Source organism: Ictalurus punctatus, chromosome 22, assembly GCF_001660625.3.
Source record: "Ictalurus punctatus breed USDA103 chromosome 22, Coco_2.0, whole genome shotgun sequence".
NCBI classification, from domain to species: Eukaryota; Metazoa; Chordata; class Actinopteri; order Siluriformes; family Ictaluridae; genus Ictalurus; species Ictalurus punctatus.
The window spans coordinates 3385345-3409110 of NC_030437.2; the positions used below are offsets into that span (position 1 = coordinate 3385345).

The window sequence follows — 23766 nt, forward strand, 5'->3', positions numbered from 1 at the left end:
ATCACTGTAATCACTGATGCTATGGGAAATAGAGTTTCTATTTCATGCAAACTGTACATGATTTCTTTTACTTTGCTCAATTGAAATGTCTAATAGCAGTAAGATCATTTGTAACAATTGAAACAATGAGTGCATTGACTGCATTCACGGCTGGAGCTCGCTGTGAAACACTACCTTTAGGTATGCAGTGCAACTTAAGCTGGTGCAACACTCTCACAAATGAAAAGTACAGCATTGATTAACATGTAAAATTCTAAATTGTAGTCATATAATTTTCACAAGCATATTGGTTTTTAAAGTTTTTTTTTTAAATTGATTATTGTCAGGAAAACGATTTAGAGCTTTGAATCATTACTGACTGGGCTACTATTTGCTAGCTCGCTGACACTGGTCAATCATGTACAAAGTGTATTTACAAAGTATATGTATAAGTAGCAAATGTAACGCACCAACTGAAAATATACTTTTTGGTGCTATTTTTGGATATTTGGAAAATATACGAATATACCGTTGACTCAACATAACCTACTTGTTTGAGGAAAGGATTGACTAGCTAACCTTACCAGGCAACTTTGAGTGTTTGCTAAGGTCAATACTAAATTGTTGTGAAATTTAGCTAGTGTCAGGTGTTTTGGTTCATGACATCACTTCATTAATTATCAATGGTTTGATAGTTACTGAATTATAATATCAGTACAGCAACTTAAAGCAGAATAAGACATGGATACAGACCTGTCAAGAACTACAGGTGTGTGTTGGAAAGTGTGTGTGCATTCATGAGGCTCAACTGTCATGTCTAAAACTGTCAATCACTTCCGTACAATAAAACTGTATCATTTCCGTACAATAAACCATGCCATGTTTATTGTACGGAAATATATTTCTGGATATATCAAGGTCAACTGAACTTGTGAAAATGACAGAACATTATTCCTAAAATTAATTTGGGGTGATACAACCCCAATTCCAAAAAATGTATAAAATGTAAATCAAAACAGAATGCAATGATTTACAAATCTCATAAACCCATATGTTATTCACAATAGAACATAGAAAACATATCAAAAGTTTAAACTGAGGAAATGTACCATTTTAAGGCAAAAAAAAAGGTCATTTTGATTTTGATGGCCGCAACATGTCTCAAAAAAGTTGGGACGGGGGCAACAAACTGTAATAAAAACTTGTTTGAGGGAAACCATTGTACTTAACTGTCTTCATTTGGCATTCATGCTGTGTGTACAATCTCAAGTGACCTTCATATCAAGACAGTGGAGTACTGTGTGTATTCAGAACATTCTAGCTAGGCTAGTTTTGCATATTATACTAAATGGAATTTAAAAAACATATTGCTGCTTTGAATGATCAGTTATATGCATCATTGTACCATAAGTCCAGTGAAATTGTCTTAATACTGAAAGACAATGTTTTCTTATACTTTTCTTTTAGTTTGCTTCAAAGAAAGAACTGTAACTTCAGTGTGCCTCTGCCAGTACAACCACATGTATGGGTGTTGAATTACCAACATACCAAAGTGCCAAGTTGACATTTGGAACCAGTCCAAAATATATATTTACTCTTTTCTGTGAAGATGATCAGAAAGCTTAATAGTCCTTAGCTAGTATTTACTTCCGAGCAGAACATATTTTAATATAACAATTAGCCAATCAATAATAATTGATTTTTCAGATTTTCACAATCAAGGAAGTGTCCAGGATTGCAGATTACGTAATTGTGGTCAGTGAATTTTTCAAAAAGGTGTGTCCAGAGCATGTTGATTTAGAAATGCTTACAGTATATTAGGCTATATATACACCTCGATCTACTGTGCGAGATTCACAACAACAGGCTGAGAAAAGTAAGCAAATAATTACAGCATTACTTTATTATATATACTTTTTTTATTTACATTATATAGGTTAACTTATTTTAATGAATATACAATAAAAAGGAATGAACTTTTATTCTTGTACATTGATACAAATCACTGTGATCATTCACACTAGATAAATAGATTTTCTATTTTGTGGAAACGTCAATGTTTTCAGCTGTTTTGGTCATTTCAAATATCTAAATCTAATATCTTAATCTAATAACAAAGTCAATTAATTTCTATATGGAAATCAATCAGAGGCAGTAAAATGCTATGACACAAGCTGATTTTTAAGGTAGCATATACATATAGCATATTTTTTGTTGCCATATTGACAATTTCCCATAATCCCGGTCAAGTTTAAAATTGGTAAATGAAGTTACTTGCAATTATTTCAAAGGGAAAACCAGTTTCTTTATATTTTCACCACAGGTTTTATAGTTTAAACATAGTTATATGTTTAAAAGGTAGCATAAAATTGCTGACTGTTGATTGTAAAGCAAAAAACTGTAAAAATATTTATTTCATTTAACATAAATGAGACATAATCCAGTACATTCGCTCATTTCTCTGAGGATTTTAAAGAAAGAAACGTACAATTTAGACAGGAAACAACATTTACATTTTACTTTTGTTGTTCTCATATTTTTATACCCAGAATGACACCTTTAATATATATATATATATATATATATATATATATATATATATATATATATATATATATATATATATATATATAGATTATGTTGTAAGGAATGCCAAAAATTAACAGTATAATATACATCAAGATAAGCTCAGCAGGTTTGTGCAGAAGGATCCAATGCTGCTCTGAAGAATAAAGCAGTTACTGAGAATATATGAATACATCTAGTAACATAGTTATATGCGTAAAAGGTAGCATAAAATTGCTGACTGAAGATTGTACAGCAAACAACTTTAACCATATTTACTGAACTGTAATGTCATACATAGTATAAAATGAGACATAACCCAGTATATTTGCTCATTTTGTCTGACAATTTAAAGAAATCAAGTCAGAATTGAGGCAGGATACAACTAACATTTTACTTTTATTTTTCTAATATTTGTTTTTATACCCATAATGACACCTCTTTAAAAAAAAAAAAAAAAAAAAAAAAAAAAAATGAGCTCTTCCCCTCATTTTATTGTGTATTTCCTCTTAGACTTGTCATTTCTCTGAAACAAGAAATTTACACTTGAACAAAACAGGGGAAGAGTTGGCAGAGCAATCAGAGGTAAGGATTTTGTAAATGTGCTAGAATATATATGTTGTAAGGCATGCCAAAATTGAACAGTATAATATCTATCAAGTATATTAATAAGTAATCTCAGCAGGTTTGTGCAGAAGGATCCAATGCTGCTCTGAAGAATAAAGCAGTTACTGAGAATATATGAATACATGAATGAATCTAGCTATTTTGATCTTAACATATGGAGATGTTGTATAGTAGTTTAAGATACATATGTGCTGAAATTTGGGCATAGATTTGAGTGAATTATATAACATATTTACCTTAATTTTTTCCCATATCTATTCAAGTGAAACAAGGCTTCAGGTTCGGGGCAAAACATGGCTACAGAAAGATACAAGGTGAGAAGTTGTGTAGACATGTATTTTCATTACATTGTGTATTTTTATTAGCAAAGTGATGGTTAAGTGCTTTCTTATGAAGAAGTACGATGTAGAGGCTGGGTGGCTAGACTTACATTTTTTTTAAAAACAATAATAAATATTCGTCGAGAATTGTCGAGGAATGAAAAATTAATGTTATCATCATAGCATTATGATCATTATGATGATTATGAACCCAACATAATCTATTGGGTTTTCTAACTGAGAGGGTCCATTGTTTTTGTGCTTCTATTTTGTGTCATTTATGCTGCTTTTGCGTACACACATTCATGCATTCATGCATGCACGTGCATTCGTACACAGAGGTGAAATAAATGTTGTGCCTTAATCATTCACAAGGATATTTTATTTATTTTTGGCATTCCAACTGTGCCTCTGACCTGCTACAGACTCCTACAGAATATGGTGCCTTTGGTGGTAGACCATCCAATTTTTAGGTGTGCAAAAGTGATGGAACAGATAGTCTTAACGTGAAATAATTAAAATAAGACGGGGAAGGCGTGGATGGGTGGGGTTCTCCCTTCAGTCTCCTCTTCAGTAAGTGAAATACTGTTCAATTGAGTTAAGGTCTGGTGATTGACTTGAAGTTGGTTTATCCATTTTACAAAGAAATGCGGTCTTCACAGGTGAAACATGGGGCTCAAACCAAGAGTAGACCTTCAGAGCTATTAATTCTTTATATAATCAATTTAACAAATCACACCTGGGCAGCAAGAAACACCTATCAGTCACATGCTCCAATATTTTTGATGACTGGAATAAAATGGGTGGGTTCAAACAAAAGGTGCCAAGTTGTTTAACAAATCTAAATGTAAATATAAGGAAATTAAAGCTAGAATTGATCTGTTGTCTCCTTCATCTTTTGAGCTCAAACCTCAATATACAATATAATATAACAATATACAATATAATTTGTCTTGCCATTCCTATAGTCTGGAGGATATGGTAAATGTCAATGTTCCTTGTCATTCGCCAGCTTAGCTAGAAGATTCCAAGGAGTGCTGTATGATGCCAGTATTTATGGCAAAATATTATCATACTTCACTCTATGACCTTGTTGGAAAAACATAACAGTGATGGACATAAAAATAATGGCATCTATATTTGCATTGCTAGTTCTTATGAATTAATTGAGAATTGTTTTAATTGCAGATCTTCAATGACTCTGTCCATGGCCATATAAAGATGCATCCACTGCTGGTGGACATCATTGACACACCAGAGTTTCAACGCCTGAGGAACATCAAGCAGATGGGAGGAATCTATTATGTCTTTCCAGGAGCTTGTCACAACCGCTTTGAGCACTCCCTCGGGTAAAAATGTCAACACATTCATATGAACAGGAAACTATGTAAGGTGGAGGGTAGTGGCCGCTAATGTGGGGAACAAATAATACAAATTTTAATGATAAAATACTTGAAGACATTTTGATACAGTATACAAAAACAGCGACAATTATGGGACTAGGTTACTGTAACAGTAGAGATGCAGAAGGCAGGTTATATTTAGTAGATGCCCTTATCCAGAGCAACTTACAATTATATCATTTATACAAATGAGCAGTTGAGGGCCTTACTCATGAGCCCAGCAGTGGCTGCTTAGTGGTACTCAGGATAGAACTCACAACCTTCCAAACAGTAGTCCAACATCTTACCAACTGAGCTACCACTTCACTAGATCACTGCCTAGAGATTTAATTTCCAAAAGCAATACTCAAAAAACCAAAACAGTCTAGGGTCATCTACAAAAGGCTAATAATAACTAAGTCCAATGGATACGTAGTCAAAAACCAAGCAGAGGTCAAAAGCACAGATAATTCAGAGAATCAATACCAGAGGATAATTTAAATAAAACAACAAGAAAATCAGAACAGAGAGCAAGGGGTCATTTATTGAAAAGCATAGATTATATAAACGGCTCAGACCTTACATGAATACAAGTAATCAGCAAGGCTTTAAGTCTGGCCTAGTGTCCATTTGTTTTAAATGCTTTCATGACAGGAAGTGAATGTAACAACTGAGGAAGAGTTCTTAAAACTCAGGAAGGATGCCCTCTGGTGGCATGGTGGTGAAATAACCCAAAGAGACATTACAGAAACACACACACACCCAAAAAATGAACCACCATTCAAATGGGTGCCTCCAAGTTCTTGGTGGAAATCCGTGATTGAGATCATGAATGCCGTTTGCTGGGATCCAAGATCTTTTTTTTCTGGAACAAATCCCTCCCAGTTCACCAAGTTTAACATGGTGTTGTAAGACTTTCAGAGGAGTGTGTTCAGGAGTTCTAGGAAAATTCTGCCTATGGTAATGGGTCCATTATTGTTGTGTAAATAGGATCTCAGAAACCTATTGATCTTCTCATTCAAACGCTTCACCTGGCCACTGGATTGTGGGTTGTAACACTGATGTTAAGATGTGAGCAAAAAGTTTGCCAAACTGTGCACATGAACTGGAGTCTTGGTTTGAAACAATTTCTACAGGGAGGTTGAATTGCCCAAATAGCCATCATGAATCGTGAACATGATCTTGACTATCGCCATGGTCATGGGAAGTTTGTGGGGTTGTACTAGATGACATGCTTTAGAGAAACAATCGAGAAGGGTTAGAAATGTGGTATTTCATTGTGAGTTGGGGAGGTCAGTGATGAACTTATGAACTCCTACATAAGTAGGACCATGGTGTATGTGGGAAGGATTAAGGTTCAAGAAGGTCTGTTGGTAGCTGGTGTGGAGTGCGAGACTGAGCACAGACAGTAAAAGCTTTAACAAACGTCTCAACATAAGAAAATATAGATTGTCACTTCTCAACTAACATTTTGGTCCAATAAATGCCTGAATGATCAGCGCTGAGGGACGTGTGCACCCAATGGATCACCAACTCATGCATATTCTGTGAGACATCACTTTTCCAGCAGGGCACTTGCAAGGAAATGGATCATCTGGTAGGGATCACTGGATGTCTTCCATGATGTTCAAATTAATGTGTTCTTAAAAAAGGACTTGGGGAGGATAGTGTCAAAGAGAGTTTTGGTAGGTGTGGCTTCATGTAACCGTCATCATGCCTTGGTATTCTTTGACCCAGGTCTGTAAGTTATAATGAAATTAAAGCAATTGAAAAAGAGGGCTGGTCTGGCTTGATGTGGATTCACTCATTTAACAGACATTACATATACAAGATTTTGCTGATCAGTGAGGATGCAGAAGGGATGTTCAGATCCCTAGAGCCAATATCACCATTCCTCTTTCCTCATTCCTCCTGATTTTTTAGAAGAAGGGACACAGGTTTGGAGAATTACCATGATGTAGAGATAGTACAGCTCCTATGCTATTTTCAGAGGCTTCTATCTCGATCACCAATGGGAGAGAAGGATCAGGATGATGTAGAATGGATGCATTTGTAAATCTTTCTGTGAGTGTTTGGAAAGCTTGAGTGGACTCTCAAGATTTTAATACCTTGAGAAGAGATTTCAATAAATAACCAGCAATGCTTTCCAGTGTAGTGTCCATGTGGATGTCTATTGAAAAAATAAAGTTCTTAAAACTCAGGGAAGGGTGCCCTCTGGTGGCATGGCAGTGAACTGTCCTGATATGACAGAATTGTTACAAACCATAACTATGCAACATTATAGTAACAAAATATAAGAAGAAAGAAAGAAAAAAAAGGAAGAAAGAATTAACAGCTCACAGTTGCTATGCAGTTTTAGACAGTGATTTTTTTTATTATTATTTTATTTTATTTTTTTACATTAACTGTTGTTGGGAGCCAACAACTAATTATTTAACTAACAATTAATTATGAATGAATACTGTAGTGTAAATCTATTTTTTTATTATTTTATTTTAAAAAAGGTCATCAATCTACAGTTACTTCCTGTATGCTGCTGGAAACACCCACCAAAATACATAATTATGTAATTTCATAAATATGTATGTCTTGCAATAATGATACCAAGGGTAATAATACTACATCTTGTTTCTTTTAACAGTGTGGGTCATCTGGCAGGGGAACTCGTACGAAGTCTGAAAGCTCAACAACCTCAAGAAGTTCAAGAAGCTGAAAAAATAACTAGTATTGATATGTTTTGTGTTCAGATTGCAGGATTGTGTCATGACTTGGGTGAGTTATTCATAATGCATTAGTCTATAACAATTAGATTAACAGAAATCAAATTTAAATCCAGATGCAACCAGAATCTGTTTGTGTGACTTACTAACACAAGATAATAACATGTATTATAATATAATCATGACATATTTAATAAAATAAAATATCCCACAGCTTAGATAAACTATGTAGTTGGCATGACTTCACAATTATACTGAGGATTTCATCTGTTTATATACTGTGTCACGTTTCAAGGTAGGGTTCGGAAGCAATCGCAGATATAGAACATTTTATTAAACAAATAAACAACAAAACAAAGACACTAAGACAACTTGGCAAAATACTGTGGCAAGAAAAAACATGGAACACAGTAGTCTAGGAGAAAACAAACGACAGAGAAGCAGTGCAAACAGTGACTATATATATATGAGTGCTCATTAACAGAAACGTGATTCAGGTGCAGGTGGTCATGTGCCATATTGTAGTCCAGTGCAGTGGCTGATGAGAACTGAAGTCCAGAGTTACCTCCTTGATATAGGACACACTGTATGGTGTAAGCAGGAAGTGTAACTGATACTGTTTGCCGCATTACAATAGTGTCCTTTTCTCAACAGTGCATGCATAGGCCTTTATTCCTGCAAATTATTTTTTCTTTAGTAAAAGAAAAACAAATTAGTAGAATTTGGAGGCTTTTTAAACAAATACTTGCATGCTCCACCTCCATAACTTTACAACTATTGTCACGTAATGGAGTTGAGGACAGATGCAAATGCAGATAGCTTTATTATGTGAGAGACAGGCAGACAAATCCAAATCGTGAAACATAGACGTGGTCATAAACATATTTGTGGGGGACACTCCATGGCAAACCCATTTGAATTCTTCAAGAGTTTTTTTGTAGCTGTTGGACATGAGCTCTGAAACGATGAAATTGGGAATTAGAAACTAGAAGAGTTAAAACCAGGGTGTACAATGTGACACATGAAATAAAGCTTGGACTTAACTAAACAGAGGGGCTAACACAGAACTAGTGAATGCTATCAAAAAAAAAGCATTAATAGGATGACAGGGCTAGACTAAAACAGGACTCAAAGAGAAACACAAGTGTAATTACATTACATTTGTCACCATGGGAACAACAATGCAATGGTGGAAGCTGTAACATAAATATTGTCCATTTCACTGTTTTGTAATAGGCATTATATATATCTGATGTAATTGTGAAAATTAATCTGTAAAGTCTGTTTTTCAAATGAAGGTCATGGCCCGTTCTCACTTTTATTTGAAGAAGTCTTGAAGGAGCTAGCAGAGAGAATGGTAACTGAACAATTTGTGTAACTTTAAATTTACCACCAGGTTAAATTTGATTATTTCATTTAAATAGCTAAAATAAGGTTTAATATAGAGTTATTTCTTTTATTTTTGCTGTTTTTGTTCTCTTCCCAACAAGGTCTCAGAAACAGGAGAAAGTGAAACTACAGAAGCTTTAAAAAACTGGAAGGTGAGGATTTTGTGATTGTAATCAAAGCAAATATTTTATTTATTTTCAGTCTCGGAGTTCAGCTTGTTCATTTGAAGAGATCTGATGTAAATGGTACATTATCATTAAACAGTAGTTAAATAATACATATTGATTGATATTGCTATATTGATATTGATAGTGATATAGTAATTTATATTGCTCTTTTAATTTTTTTTATATTATTTTTATTGTATAGCATGAAGAACAATCAGGCAAAATGTTTAACCAGCTGATAAAAAATGGCATTAAGGAGAAGATGAAGAATGGACATTATAAAGATGAACATAATGAAGGCTTAAAATTTCAAGACAAAGACTTTGAGTTCATCCATGAGCTTATTGAAGGAACACGACCTTCTACTGACGTAATAATAACAAAAATACATATATACTGTACATACATGCATACATATATACATACAAGTCACAGACTTAAAGTAACTAGTAACACGATAAGATAATATTTCGCCAGTAAACAATGGCACACAGAGAAAATAAAAGGCAGACTAATCAAGTTCTTTGGTTGTAACTCTGGGAGAAGGCTTAAAGGTCTTCAAGTAGAACTATTTTAATGAAGCTAAGAACCCCTAATTATCTAATGATCACCTAAAGAAGAACCATTTTTCTAGGAGTGTATGTGGGTCAAAAAGGCTATAGGTATAAGGTTCAAATAAGACACTCTCACAGTCAATTTCTGTTTGTTGTTGTTGTTTTTTATTATTATTATCTGTATACGGTTTGCCTCATGCAGTCACTCAACAGAGAAAGACATGAGAGAAAGTCCTACTTGTATGAGATTGTGGCCAATAAAGAGACAGGTATTGATGTTGACAAAATGGATTATTTCAGTAGGTGAGTTTGGCTTGTGCATATTTTTTGCGTGAAATGCATGTTTGGTTTTAATTAATGAAATTCAATGTTACTTTTTCACAAAAGATATAATACTGTATTTGCTATGTATCTATATTTCCTTTCCCAGAGATTGTCACCATGTGGGGATGAAAAGCAACTTCTCACATGAGCGCTATGTGATGTTCGCACGAGTTTGCACCAATAAGAAAAATGAAAAGCACATCTGCACAAGAGATAAGGTAAGCTATTTTTGGTACGGCTGTAGGAGTCGTTTTATGCACAAATACATTTGATATTAAAACATAATAAATTTTTCTTCTTTTCATTCTTTAAGGAAGCGATAAACATGTATGAACTCTTCCATAATCGATATCTGCTTCACTACAATGTCTGCCAGCACAGAGTTAAGGTGGCAATAGAAACAATGTGAGTTAACTTGGTAAATAAACTCACACTGACATTTCATGTGAGATTTAGGCAAATGTCAGTTGTAGTGCTGGTCAAACATAGAATTTTAGACTGTTGCCAGTGATAGCAGTAATTATCATTTTATTTTATCAAGTTACACACACCTGTTTTGATCATGTTTTTCCCCTCATATTTTTAGGATTGTTGATGTGCTTTTGGCAGCTGAAGGTCATTTTAAGCTGGATGGGAAGACAATCTCTGAGGCAGTTATGGTCCCTAAAACATACCTGAAACTCACAGGTTTACACTACATTTCTCTGAAATAATAAATTACCAGTAAGACATTAATATCTTATATCTTATGTCTACTGGAATTGGTCTTGTATAGTTTTCTCTCTTTTTTCAGATGACGTTCTTCAGGAAATCATGCGGTCAACAGACAACAGTCTCAAAACAGCAAGGAAAATCATTAGGAGAATTGACAAGCGCAAGATTTACAAGTTTGTCGGTGGCAAAATATTCCAGAAAAAGGATGTGAAACATTTGGACAGTGCTGAAAACCGGAAAGTTAGTCACACACATTTTTTCCAACATTCATTATTATAGATTCCTCCTTCAACCCCCACATCAGATTCTTTTGAGATGCTACTGTAAGTAATTATTTAACAATACAGTGGGGGAAAGAACACGTGAACTTTTTTTTTTCAGTAAATATATTTCCAATGAGGCTATTCACATGAAATTTTCACCAGACTTTGGTATTAACTCAAGAAATCCACACATATAAAGAAATAGAAACATTAAAGTCCATAAATGAAGTTATGTGTAATAAAGGGGAATGACACAGGAGAAAAATATTGAACACACTAACTGAAATTTATTAAATACTTAGTGGAGAAGCCTTGTTTGTAATGACCACTTCAAGACGTTTCCTGTATGAAGAAATTAATCAGTCGCAGTATTCAGGTGTGATTTTGGCCCGTTCTTCTAAACATATTGTCTTTAAATCTTGTTCAATTGGATTCAAGTCAGGTGATTGACTGGGATATTCTAACACTCTAATCTCACGGTAAAAGGCTCCATTTATTGTTCCTTCAATTATATGAAGTCTACCAGAACCATACGATGAAAAACATCTCCACACCATGATGCTTCATCTCCAGAATTCTGTTGGTGTAGTGTTTTTAGGGTGATGTCAGTGCCATTTCTTCTCCAAACATGGTGTGTAGTATGACAGACAAAAAGTTACATGTTGCTCTCATCTGACCAGACTACACTCTCCCAGTATTTCATAGGCCTGTCCAAATGCAAATAGCAAACTTTAAATGAGCTTCGACATGCCTTTTTTCAGTAATGGAGTCTTGCGGGGTGAGCGTGAGCACTGGAGTGCATTGTCTATAGTTTTCTCTGTGATGATGGTACCTGCTGCCTCCAAGTGTTTCTGGAGCTCTTTCCAAGTGGTCCTTGAATCTTGAGCTACTCTTCTGACCCAATGGTGCTTACTGGAGGATTCAGAAGTTTTGAAATACGTCTGTATCCGATTCCATTCGCAACAATAAGGTTGTGAAGGTCTTGGGAGAGCTCTTTGCTTTTACCCATCATGAGATGTTTCTTGTGTGACACCTTGGTAACGAAAAGCCTTTTTATAGACCATCAATTTACTAACCCGGCTGATATTCATTTGCACTGATAGGGGGTATAATTACTTTCTAACTACTTACGGATTTTAGCTGGTTCCTTGCCTTACCTTACCTTAGAAAACTGCTTTTTCTTAGCATGTTCAACACTTTTTCCCATGTCACTCCTCTTTATTACACATAACTTTATTTATGCACTTTAACGTTGTGAATTGTTTTATATTTCCATATTTATCGAGTTAATACTGATGTCTGGTGAAAATTTCATATGAATAACCTCATTGGTGTCATGATCCTGTGCGTGATGGAGTTGAGGATGGATGCAAGTGCAGTAAAAGCCGTTTAATAGAGAGAGACAGGCAGACAAATCCAAATCATTAGACAGAAGCGTGGTCAAAACAGGCAATGGGTCAGGCGATCAGCAAACAGGGCGAGATAAATAGGGCGAGGCTAGAATCAGAATCGGGAAACGAGAAATGAGGTCAATGAACATGAAACAAAACGAGACGAGAACAAAGAACAACCGCTTGGTAAAGAGTTGAACTCAATTCTACACAAAGTCATAGTGTTTAAACAGTCTCTAATATACTGTGGTGTGAGTGTGTGGGAGATTGGAAACAGGTGTGTGTGATTAGAATTCCGGAGAAGGTGAACGTGTGTTGAAGAAGTGTAGTCCATGGTGGCCATGTTTGTAGGCTGCAGTGCAGGATGGGAAATGTAGTCACTGGTTTGCTGTGACATGACAATTGGAAATATATTTACTTTAAAACATATTTATACATATATAAATATATATACTATATATACTATTATATATATATATATATATATATATATATATATATATATATATATATATATATATATATATATATATACATACATACATACATACATACATACATATACTAAAAAATATATTTATATTTAAAAATGTTGACGTGTTCAATACTTATTTGCCCCACTGCACTTGCTCATTACTTTAAAAATACATCAATTTCAGAAACTTTATTATGAGGATTAGATAATTTTGAAGATAAATTGTGTTAAATGGATATCCAGAGATATGAAGGTATTAAAGAAGAAATAGCATGTCACAGCTACCAATGAATTCAGACTTCAGCCTTACCTGGTCTTATACTCAGATTTTGTAGTATTTGCAGAATGGTTTGTTTGTGTGTGTGTGTGTGTGTGTGTGTGTGTGTATGTGTGTGTGTGTTACTAGGCAGTGGTAAAGGACTGGCTGGAGCTTATTCAAAAAGGCTCAACAAGACCTGTAAGTGGGATTTTGTGGTTTATGCTGTTTTTGGTCATCAGCTTAAAAATCTAAAGTCATTTAAAATTTTTGTGTTTTACTGATTTTTATCCAGGAAGAGAGTACATTAGACAGTTACTGAGTTAGCCATAGTTGTTAAGTTTTGAGTTTTTTTGTTTTGTTTTTTTAATTTTTCAGCACAAATCAAAAACATTGTGGGGTCCATAGAGGTGCTGAGTTTTCTCACTCTGTGTGTGTGTGTGTGTGTGTGTGTGTGTGTGTGTGTGTGTGTGTGTGTGTGTGTGTAAGTGCAAGTGCAAGAAATGGCAGGAGTGGATCGAGAAGAAAAAAATCAGTGAAAGCAAATTTTTTGTCAAGGTAAGTGACAAAAATAATATAAAACACCTATAATATTTACAACATTTATATTAATATTTTATAACATTTATATATTAAAGTACAGTATGTACAGTCCACTAATCATAACACTAATAACATACAGTGGAGTCAGAAAGTTACACTGCACACTTTTGTGTTGTGGATGTGCCATTTTACCCACCTAAAGTGACAAAATCTCTTATTCACAAAAGTATTCAGACCCTTTTAAATGTCTTTAAGTGGCCCAGCTAAAGCCCAGACTTAAACCCCATCAAACATCTGTGGTGAGACCTGATGATTTCAGTTCACAAATACTCTCCATCCAATCTGACAGAGCTTGAGAGGCTCTGCCATGAAGAATGGGATAAACTGCCCAAATTCAAAGCTTATAGAAACATATACAAGGAGATTTGTAGATGTAATTGCTGTCAAAGGGGCTTCTACAAAGTATTGAATATAGTGTCTGAATACATAGCCAGCGCTAAGGGAAGAATTCATTATTTTTCGAAGAGGTTTGATTGCTTCTGGCAGTATCTGTTTGAGGAAACGTGTAGGTAAGAGATCTAGTATAAAAGCTGATGATTTTGATGATTTTGATTATCGAAATTAGTAAAATTAGTTTGGTCTCTCGAAGGGGAGTAAAACATTCTAATCGCTGGTCTGATATGGTTATATATTGTTATCTACATGGTTAATCAGATTGTCTAGCTGTCTATCTGTCTACCCTAACAATCCTGCCTCAAATCTACTCCAATTATCTATAAAGCGCACATTGTTTTTGGAGCAGCACCTGGACATCCGGCAGCAACTATAACCTGCTGTAAGCTACATCGCCACGCTGTATTGGATTGGGGCATATTACTTCATCGGACATCACCTTCACTAATTTAAGCACAATGTTACTCTTAGTAACCGCTGACTGACAAAGGTGTACATCATTAACTCCTAAGTGAAAAACTACCTTTGAAAACCTATGCTATGCATAACACTATAGGATTACCCTGGATCCTGCACATCCTGCACTCAACACACTGAATAAGCTGAAGGTCTGCCATGTTGAATGTTAAATGTACCTTCATCATTATGAGTGATTACGGGTAGATTGATGGTAGAACTGGTATATATATATATATATATATATATATATATATATATATATATATATATATATATATATATATATATATATATATATATATTCAAAATCAAATCCACAACACCATAAAGTGTGCAACAAGTAAAGGGATCTGAATACTTTCTGAATCCACTGTATATGCATGTTACTCTTTCAGAAGACAATTAAGTAATTACGTTTGCACACCAGCTATGCAACAATTGCATGGAAGAAATATGGGCAAAAATAGTTCAAATGCCTTCAATTACTTTAGCCAAATTTTACATTTGTACTGTTGCTTAATGCTAAAAACATATTTAGTAATTGTCGTTTTCATCCATTACAGCTTGTCAGATTGAATTATGGAAAGGACGACAAAGATCCAATCAAATCTCTCGGATTCTACAGGAAGAACAAGCCACACAAATCAGTGAAACTGTCTAGAAATGAGGTAGATCTGTATTATCTTTATTAATCTATCCCTTCTACACATGACTGTAGATTGTTACCTATTTCAAAACTATACACTTGACCTCTTCATAAACATAATGTGTCTGTGGGTTCTGAAATTACTTTATTAATTTATATAATTAAAGGTCTGCAGCTGGTGAGGGTGTAATTTAGCACGGGTCAGCATGGTGATGTTGGTGTTTGGGGGTGAGCCAGATGGGTAATGACTGATTGCGTACACTTGCAACAGTTGAACAAAAGTTTTGTCTAAGTCAGGGTGTAAAGTTGCTCCTAAACCAGATGTTAAGAGGAGGCCAAATGTGAATGGTTTTGTAATTACATCTGGAAGCTTACTGTTCTGATGGGTTCTCATGCAACATTTTATTAACGTTTAGGACAGTAATAACATTCCTGACATTTTAGTAACAAGCCATAGCAACAAAGGAGAGTGAAGCAGCTACAATCTGCATTTGAATATGTTAAATGACAGAATAAATGATAACATAAATAGTCCAATGTGTTAAATATTTTGTGATGTATCTTACTACGATATTTTTTGAGTTGAATAAAGTTCTTGTTATGTGGTCTGATATAAAAAATAAATAAAAAAAAAAAAAAAAACATTTGTAGTTTATACTCTGATCTCCTTTTGCTGGCTCTGGTCAGGCTACGAGAACAGGAGACTGGTAAGAAGTCGGGGCATGTAGGGGCAGCTGCTGGAAGTGCGTTGCGAGCTGATTCAGCACATGCACTGTTAACTGTAGTTGTTCTCCTATTGACTTCTCTGTTGCAGATCCAGTGTCTTAATTATTTTGCTTCTCTGCAGATTTCATTCATTCTGCCCAAAGTCTTTGCCGAAATCAAGGTCATGCTGTTCTACAAAGGTAATGGAAAGCTTCCAAAAAACCCACCCATCAGAGAATTCTGGGAATTAGTGGAGAGGGATGCTGTAAGGGAAGACTCAAGTGAGGAACTGAGTCGAGATTCGAGTGAGGAATCAAGTGATGAATCGAGTGAAGATTCGAGCGAGGAATCAAGTGTTGAATCGAGTGAAGATTCGAGCGAGGAATCAAGTGAAAATTCAAGTGATGATGAGTAGCAGGAAGAAGTCTACTCTATAATGCTGGTGAAAAAATGTGAGGTGAAAAAAAGAGTTTATTTTGACTTGGCTAATGTGGAGAAAATAAACTCACTTGTGCATGGTGGTTTCAGGAATATTGATCTAAAATTCATAGTGTGTATTTGTTTTTCTGTACATGTAGGGTAGGTTTGTTTTTGGGATTTTCTGTAACTTTTGATGTGGTTGACATTGTGAATGATTTTGGTACTTCACACATTTTGGTACACGGTTTATCATAAAAGAATGATTAAGAATAACTTAGTAATGATTGTGTTAATACATTAAGAGGGTTACAAGTCAAAGCTTATAAAACTAAGCATGTTTTTTTCTGTTATCTCAACTTTATAGCTATGTTTCAACTTTTATTTCATGTACTTATCTTAGGGGATTGTGGCATCTGAATTACAGATTAGCATAAGTAATATAATCATGGTTCTCTTATAAGTGGTAATAGTCACATACTATGGTTTGATCTGTTTTGTTGTTTTTTTTTGTTTTTGTTTTTGGGGGGGGGTGGGTGGGGTGGGGGTTATTTTTTATTTTATTGCTTTAGATTTTAGGATATACAAAGTTAAATGAAATATAAAGTTTAAGACACCGGTGATTGGCTGTGTGATGAAAGAATTGTGTGATTAAAAAAATATCCTAATTTCCGTGTCTGTTGTTGTCACTTTGTAAAAACATGCACAAGGCCACACTGCTCAGAACCAGGGCACAAGCAATAATTATATTAATGGCCACACATTAGCAGAAGCGCTGCTCACATAAACCGATTTTCTTTTCTTTTTTTAAGTGTAATCATTGATATGCTGAATCTATCTTTAAGGAGTCATTTACATAACATTTATGGAAGGAGTCTCTGTTTCCAGCATCAGTGCTTCATAAAAGTCAGGGGTAAAGTTGTAAATTTCTGTTTTCTGACTTAAAAAGTCTTCAAGACAGAGGACAAGCTGTGCTTTTTCTTCTTTTGTCTTAATTTTGAGAGAGTTGCTTCGCAGACATTCCACATCATTAACTATAAAAGGACAAATGTATGAGCTGATGTATGAGTATGTTTCTTTAATAAATAAAACTAAACTATTACTAAAACTATTTGTGGTCTTAGCAAATTACTAACATCCGTTTTATGGGAATACTTTTTATATACTCAGTGATAGCTGTAATGTATTTGAAGACAATTTATACCTATTTTGACTGCAAGAACTTTTCTATTGGTCTCTACTAAGCTCTGCTACTGAATACTGATCTCTTGTCTGCCTTCCTCATACTGTATGTGGCGTTTTTTTTTTTTCTCTGGGGTGCAGAGGGTATCCATCATGCTGTAAATGCATGTACTTAGTAAAAATGTGTTTACTTTAAACCTTAGTTTGGATGGAAGCGTTTCAGAAATGACTGCAGGAAGGCTGGACAGTTATATCTGTAATACTAATAATCAGTCTTGGCACATTTAAGTACACTCAGCACATTTCAGTCAGGCTTTCAGGAGTGGATTAAGTTATTTCGGGGCCCTAAACAAAATATAGGAATGGGGATCTCATTTCAGAGTTTTAAGATTATTTATTTAAATTTTCAGTTTGCGGTTTTTAGAATTAATACCAATAATCAGGGGTGCCCTGGACTTTCTGGCCCTGAGCGGACCACCACACCCGGCCCACAACACGCCACATCATAACATACTGGTTCATTGATGACAACTTAGACAACTTTTTAACACCACTTACTAGCATAAAAATTTAACACAATACAGAAACATAAATTCTATTTAAGCACATTTATTTGAAGTAGCACTGAACAGATATCAAGTCATATTTGTAAAATAGACAAACAGAAACAGAAGAACAGTGTGACAAAGAATATAAAACAATCAAGACACCATGTTAGCTAGTCAGGGGGAATCATCTGGGTGTAGTGTAGGAGAGCTTCATCACTCAGCTGTACTACTCCTCAATCAGGACGGGAACGTTTTAACACCAACATGAATCCACATCTAATCATTTTACACCCTAAAATAGACCACTACTACTACTACTATAATAATAATAATAATAATAATAATAATAATAATAATAATAATAATATAATATCTAATATAAATATTATGAAATTAATCTTAAGTCTATTAAGTCTATTTCACTATGACCACTAACCACTCATAAATTATGCATTCTGGTGGCATTTTAGCATATGGATTTTTAGAAAAACATAATTAATTAGTGAAAAGTAAAAACAAAACTTTCTTAGCCATAAGTGTTTACAGCATTTAAGCCCTCAGCAACAACTGAATGTAACAATCAGGTTGTTACTTAATAAAGATATTTTAATTTAATTAAAATTTAAGAATTAGTTGAAAATGTTGAATTAATTGAATACATTGAATTAGTTGAATACATTGTTCATTTTGATAAACTACAAGTAATGTTAACAAAGTAATACTCACATATTAAAACCCTTTACCAGGCAGCTGAACCACAAAATTATACACATTTACCATTGTAATTAGAAAATACAGTGTACATAAATTAATTTCATTTAATCCCATGGGATGTTTTGACATAATACATCCACAATGGGGTGTATTTATTTTTGAAATACAGCTGTGAAATTGTCATGAAAACCTGATATCAACAGCGCTACTCCTCAATCATCAAGTTACCAAACCAAACTAAAGTTAGTGAAAAACACATATCTTCTTTGACTTCCCCCTCTTCATATTATGAAGGTATGATATTACAGTAAATCCACCATATGAGTATGAGCTGTGTTGTGTTAGCACACTATCACTAAGTCGCTAAACTGAAGTGGTTTAGCAATAGTTTACTCCTTGTTGTCAATCAGCTGTGAGCTACATTTATTAGCAATTTCACAAGCTTAAAATTTAGATAACAGAAACTTAAGTGGCCAAGTCAACAGTTTCATACATTCTTAAAAAGAAAAATGCAGTGGCAAGCTCAGCAACACCTATTGTAAAGGCCTGGAAGACCACGGATCACTCCTTCTTGATGGTGCTGTACTTGGTCTCCCTCCACCACCCCTCTGTCTGACTCATCAGTCTGCAGAACAAAAAGGAGAGAAAAGCTACAGGGATTTTTGGGGTTCGCTGTGAGTCCCGCCTGTCTCAGGACAGCCCTCAGATGTTGCAAATCCTACTGACAATCATTGATATAAATGATTATATTATCAGACATGGGCATTGTGCGGGGGTGGATTCAGTCCAATAGTCGTTGAAATGTCACCAGGGCTCCAAACAACCCAAACAGAAGGGTGACAAACTGGTGTAAGCCAAACAGAGTGGAAAAGGGCATTTTCCCCCAAGATATTGGAGTAAAGGGAATCTGCCAATACCCCTCAATTAAATCCAATGTCAAATAAAAGCTAGCTGCACCTATCTGATCGAGTAGTTCATTAATGCGAGGCATCAGATATGCATCAAATTGAGACTTTTCTAAAGTCTACACAAAAATGGGCCGACTGACTGGCCTTGGGCACCAAAACCACCAGGTTGCTCCAGTCACTGTGGGACTCCTCTGTTACTGTTATGTCATGCATAGCCTTAAATTCATCCCAAACCACATTTTTCTTGTGTTCAGGGAGCCAGTATGGGTGGCTACACACAACAACACTTGGAGAAGTCTCAATGTGGTGTTCTATGAGGTCCTTGAGATGAGAGCCGAAAACACGTCGGACAATTACTCCAGCAACCTGAGCTTTCTGGGAGGTAAGAGGTGGTCTCCACAGGGGACCGGGTTGAATTGGGCCACACTTTTTAGACTTACCTCCAGTCCCAGCTCCTTGAGGTGGTATATTTGAGATGCACCGCCTCTATCCATTCGCTTGACCTCATAGTTGATTTCTCAGACTTGTCATGTGACCTCAAAGGGTCATTGTCACTTCACGAGTAATTTAGAGCTCAAAGTGGGTAGCAAAACAAGCATTTTATCTCCTGGTGCAAATTCCCTTAGCTGAGTATACCTGTTATACAGCCAGAATTGACATTCTTGCACCTGTAGCAAAATTATCCTGTATCAATTGTCCCATTGTATGGAGTTTCGCTCTCAGGTCAAGAACGTACTAGATTTCATTCTTGATATTAGAAGGTCCCTCCTCCCACTTTACCTAATGACGTCCAAGATGCTGAGAGTCTTGCATCTGTAAAACAACTCAAATGGGGAAAACCCCATGGAGGCTTGCAGGACCTCTTGTACTGAAAATAACATTTTGAGTGTTTGATTAAACTGTTCAACCAGCCCATCCGCCTGTGGATGGTAAGCACTGGTGAAAATTGACTTAATCCCCAGCAATTCGTAAAATTCACATAGTGTCTGTGACTAGTTTTACATGGACAGCAGTAATCTAATTATTGACCTTACTCTGAGTAAGATAATAATGTGATTAAGGTGTTTACATGAGTCGCTTTTAGAATTCTCCTGTCATGTTCCCATTTTACATGTTTTAGAACATAATTAGATTAACAGCCCCCGTCATTACGTCACCGCGCCACGCCGTCCGACGTCCCTCCAGAATTTCACGTATCAATTACAGTCCGTCTACATTATGGTACCGTATACAGTTTTGAGTGTTTTTATTTAATTTTTTTACGAACGCTTTAAGTGCAGTTAATTATTTGTAATGCTATACGTGCTAATAGACAACTGCTTGAAGCCGTGGGCTGTGTCTCAAACCATGTACTTACCGTCTATAAGTACATATATATTACTATATATAGTAGCTCAGATACATGAATACATGTATTTTTCCCCACTACAGGCCTATAGTAGGCAAGTTTGGGACGTAGCCGTGCTCTCTTGTTCGCGTAAAATGTTGAGAACTGCCGTGTGTGATCGTGACCTGTCGCAAAATGCGGTGAAAACTCTCACACGACGTTCATAATGTGATTAAGGTGTTTACATGTCTGTAATACATGTCCATAATGCAACTAAAACAGGAGTACTCCACATGTCTTAATTCGATTAGAGCTTAATTCGAGTATGACCTTAATTAGATTAAGTTAAGTAAAAATTGCTGTTTACATGGTAGTTTCTTAACCAAAGTATGGTCTTAATCGGGTTAAGAGTGGATTATTTTTGTCCATGTAAACGCAGCTTGTGACAAACATAGTGCCCTCATCAGTTAGGATCTCTTTCAGGATCCCGACTCGGGAGATAACATGAAAGAGTGCCTCCGCAACATTATGTAATGAGAACTGTTTCTGGCCATCACACTGCATCATCCACCAGAACTAACACAAAGCGATAGCCTCACATGTGCCTTTCCTAATGGTGCAACGATGTCCATGCCAATTTTTTGGAAGCGGAATTGTTGGATTTCCAAGTATCTCAGGAATCTCAGATTATGCCTGTCAGCTCGTCCATCATGCCTTCCAGCCTGTTTTACCATTAACTTCTATTAACTTTTAGTTCTGTGCTGCTATGAGCTAGAAAGTGTGGTTTACTTCATGCATGCTCACATAGACATCCCACTTTATTCATGCAGAGCAGAAGTATTTATCCACATTGATAACAGCAGTGCGTGGACGGTTTCTACTGGTCCAGGTGTCAGACAGATTTAAACAAAACACACAGAACATAGTCATAATACAAAATAAGCCCTGTGTCATGTTGACACGGAAATACATAATAATATAATCAAGGATAGCAGTTGATCATCTTATTTAAAGAGGTAATTAAATGAATACATTCATCATAGGTATTTGATATCAGTTCATAATATAAGAGAGTACATGATATAAGAGAATTTCCTTTCAGGACTTAAATTAATGGTAATGGGTGCAATTGCACTTTTGGAGTGGTTGGCAGATTCACCAACTGACATTCATGACATGCCGCACACCACCTGTGAGCATCGCCACAAATGCCCGGCCAATAGAAGCGGGCCATGAGACGGTTCAGTGTTTTATCCTGCCCCAAATGCCTAGGAATCATATTATGGTGAGCCACCTGGAATAACAATTCCCGATGGTACTTTGGGACCAACAATTGGGTAATCTCTTTTGTTTGAGTGTCCTGCATCACTCTCTATACTGTAACCTATACTTAATAATGGCAAAATACAGGTAGGATAGAACAACATTAGGCGGAATTTGCTGACCATCGGTTACTCTCACTTGGTCGAAGGTGTGCTTCAGGGTTTCATCGCAGAACTGCTTATCCCAAGAATTAGTGGATGGGTGAAGCAAGGACTGACCTCTGCTTCCATTTTATGCTTTTGCCCCCAGAATTTTACAATGAATATCCCCATGCACATACCTAATGTTCACCAATTGTGCATTCCCTAATTCCCTGCATTGATGGGGGCCTGGTACTGTACATTCCTGCTGAATTTGGGGATGCCTGCAGCACATCAGGGATCCGGATCTTGCTTCCAGAAAGGAATGCTGATTCTGGAACTGCCTGGCTTTCCCGCTGCACCTGCAGATGCGACCGGGCTTCGTCCCAGTCCTGGTGAGCATGGACAGTTCTACCAGTGTAGAAAGAGTGGGAGTTAGATGAGACATCAGAGGTGAAGGAGTATTGTGGGGAGAAAAGTAACACTTACTTTTCCAGACTTTTGTTGCTCCGTCCCAACTTTCTTGAGACATGTTGCGGCCATTACATTAAATTAAATGAAACCTTATTTGTTTATTAAAATGTTACATTTACTCAGTTTAAACATTTTATGTTTTCTATATTCTATTGTGAATAACATATGGGTTTATGAGATTTGCAAATCATTGCATTCTGTTTTTATTTACATTTTGCACAGCGTCTCAACTTTTTTGGAATTGGGGTTGTAAATTGTAAAATACAAGTTTATATCGTGCAAAAGGGCGGAGTTAATAATTGTACTGCAGTAAGCCACCAGAGGTCCTCAGACACATTTTGGCTACACTTGGTGACTCCTGTTATGACGTCCCCTCATATACACAGTGTTTGGTCTTAAATCAGAGGCACTAATGTTACAACATGAGCTGGCTTTTGAAGGTAGCATAAAGCATACACATACACTATAGCATATTCTCTGTTGCCATATTGTCAACATATCCCAAAATCCCAGTCTGGTAAAAGTGTTAAGGTAAGTCACTGGCAACCAATTTTCTTTGACACATGTATTATATTTATGTATAAAAAGAAGCATATAATTAGCCAATTTCTCAAGTGATTCTTTCGTTTCTCAGTTATTGATGTCTAGTAATAATTGAATTGAATATCTACAGCTATACTAAATAGTATGTTTCACCCAGTGTATTACAGTATTTTGACATAGTAATAACCAGAATTTTTGCACAGACCCTAATTTTCTGACACATTTTCAGATTATTACATTTTACTTTTGTTTTTTCTAAAATTACTTTTTATGAATTTGATTAATTGTGTGAATTAATACCCAGAATGAGGCACTGTT

At 35.7% G+C, this 23766-nt stretch overlaps 1 protein-coding gene across 7 annotated transcripts in view; it reads left to right on the forward strand.

Moving 5' to 3' along the window:
* The window catches only part of LOC108255725 (deoxynucleoside triphosphate triphosphohydrolase SAMHD1), a 60268-nt gene that overhangs the window by 433 nt on the left and 36069 nt on the right, over positions 1-23766 (forward strand). The window contains exons 2-17 of one of the 7 annotated variants that reach the window (XM_053674245.1): positions 3058-3129; positions 3435-3485; positions 4680-4840; positions 7515-7645; positions 8892-8950; positions 9084-9134; positions 9352-9519; positions 9906-10006; positions 10134-10245; positions 10341-10432; positions 10614-10714; positions 10821-10981; positions 13277-13327; positions 13616-13684; positions 15145-15249; positions 16075-17017. The exons of 1 other annotated variant lie outside the window; for it this stretch is intronic. In XM_053674245.1, the coding sequence (XP_053530220.1) occupies positions 3465-3485; positions 4680-4840; positions 7515-7645; positions 8892-8950; positions 9084-9134; positions 9352-9519; positions 9906-10006; positions 10134-10245; positions 10341-10432; positions 10614-10714; positions 10821-10981; positions 13277-13327; positions 13616-13684; positions 15145-15249; positions 16075-16347 (1656 nt within the window). In that variant the 5' untranslated portion in view covers positions 3058-3129; positions 3435-3464 and the 3' untranslated portion in view covers positions 16348-17017. 5 more of the 7 variants (XM_053674244.1, XM_053674249.1, XM_053674247.1 and 2 more) reach the window with 5 other exon arrangements.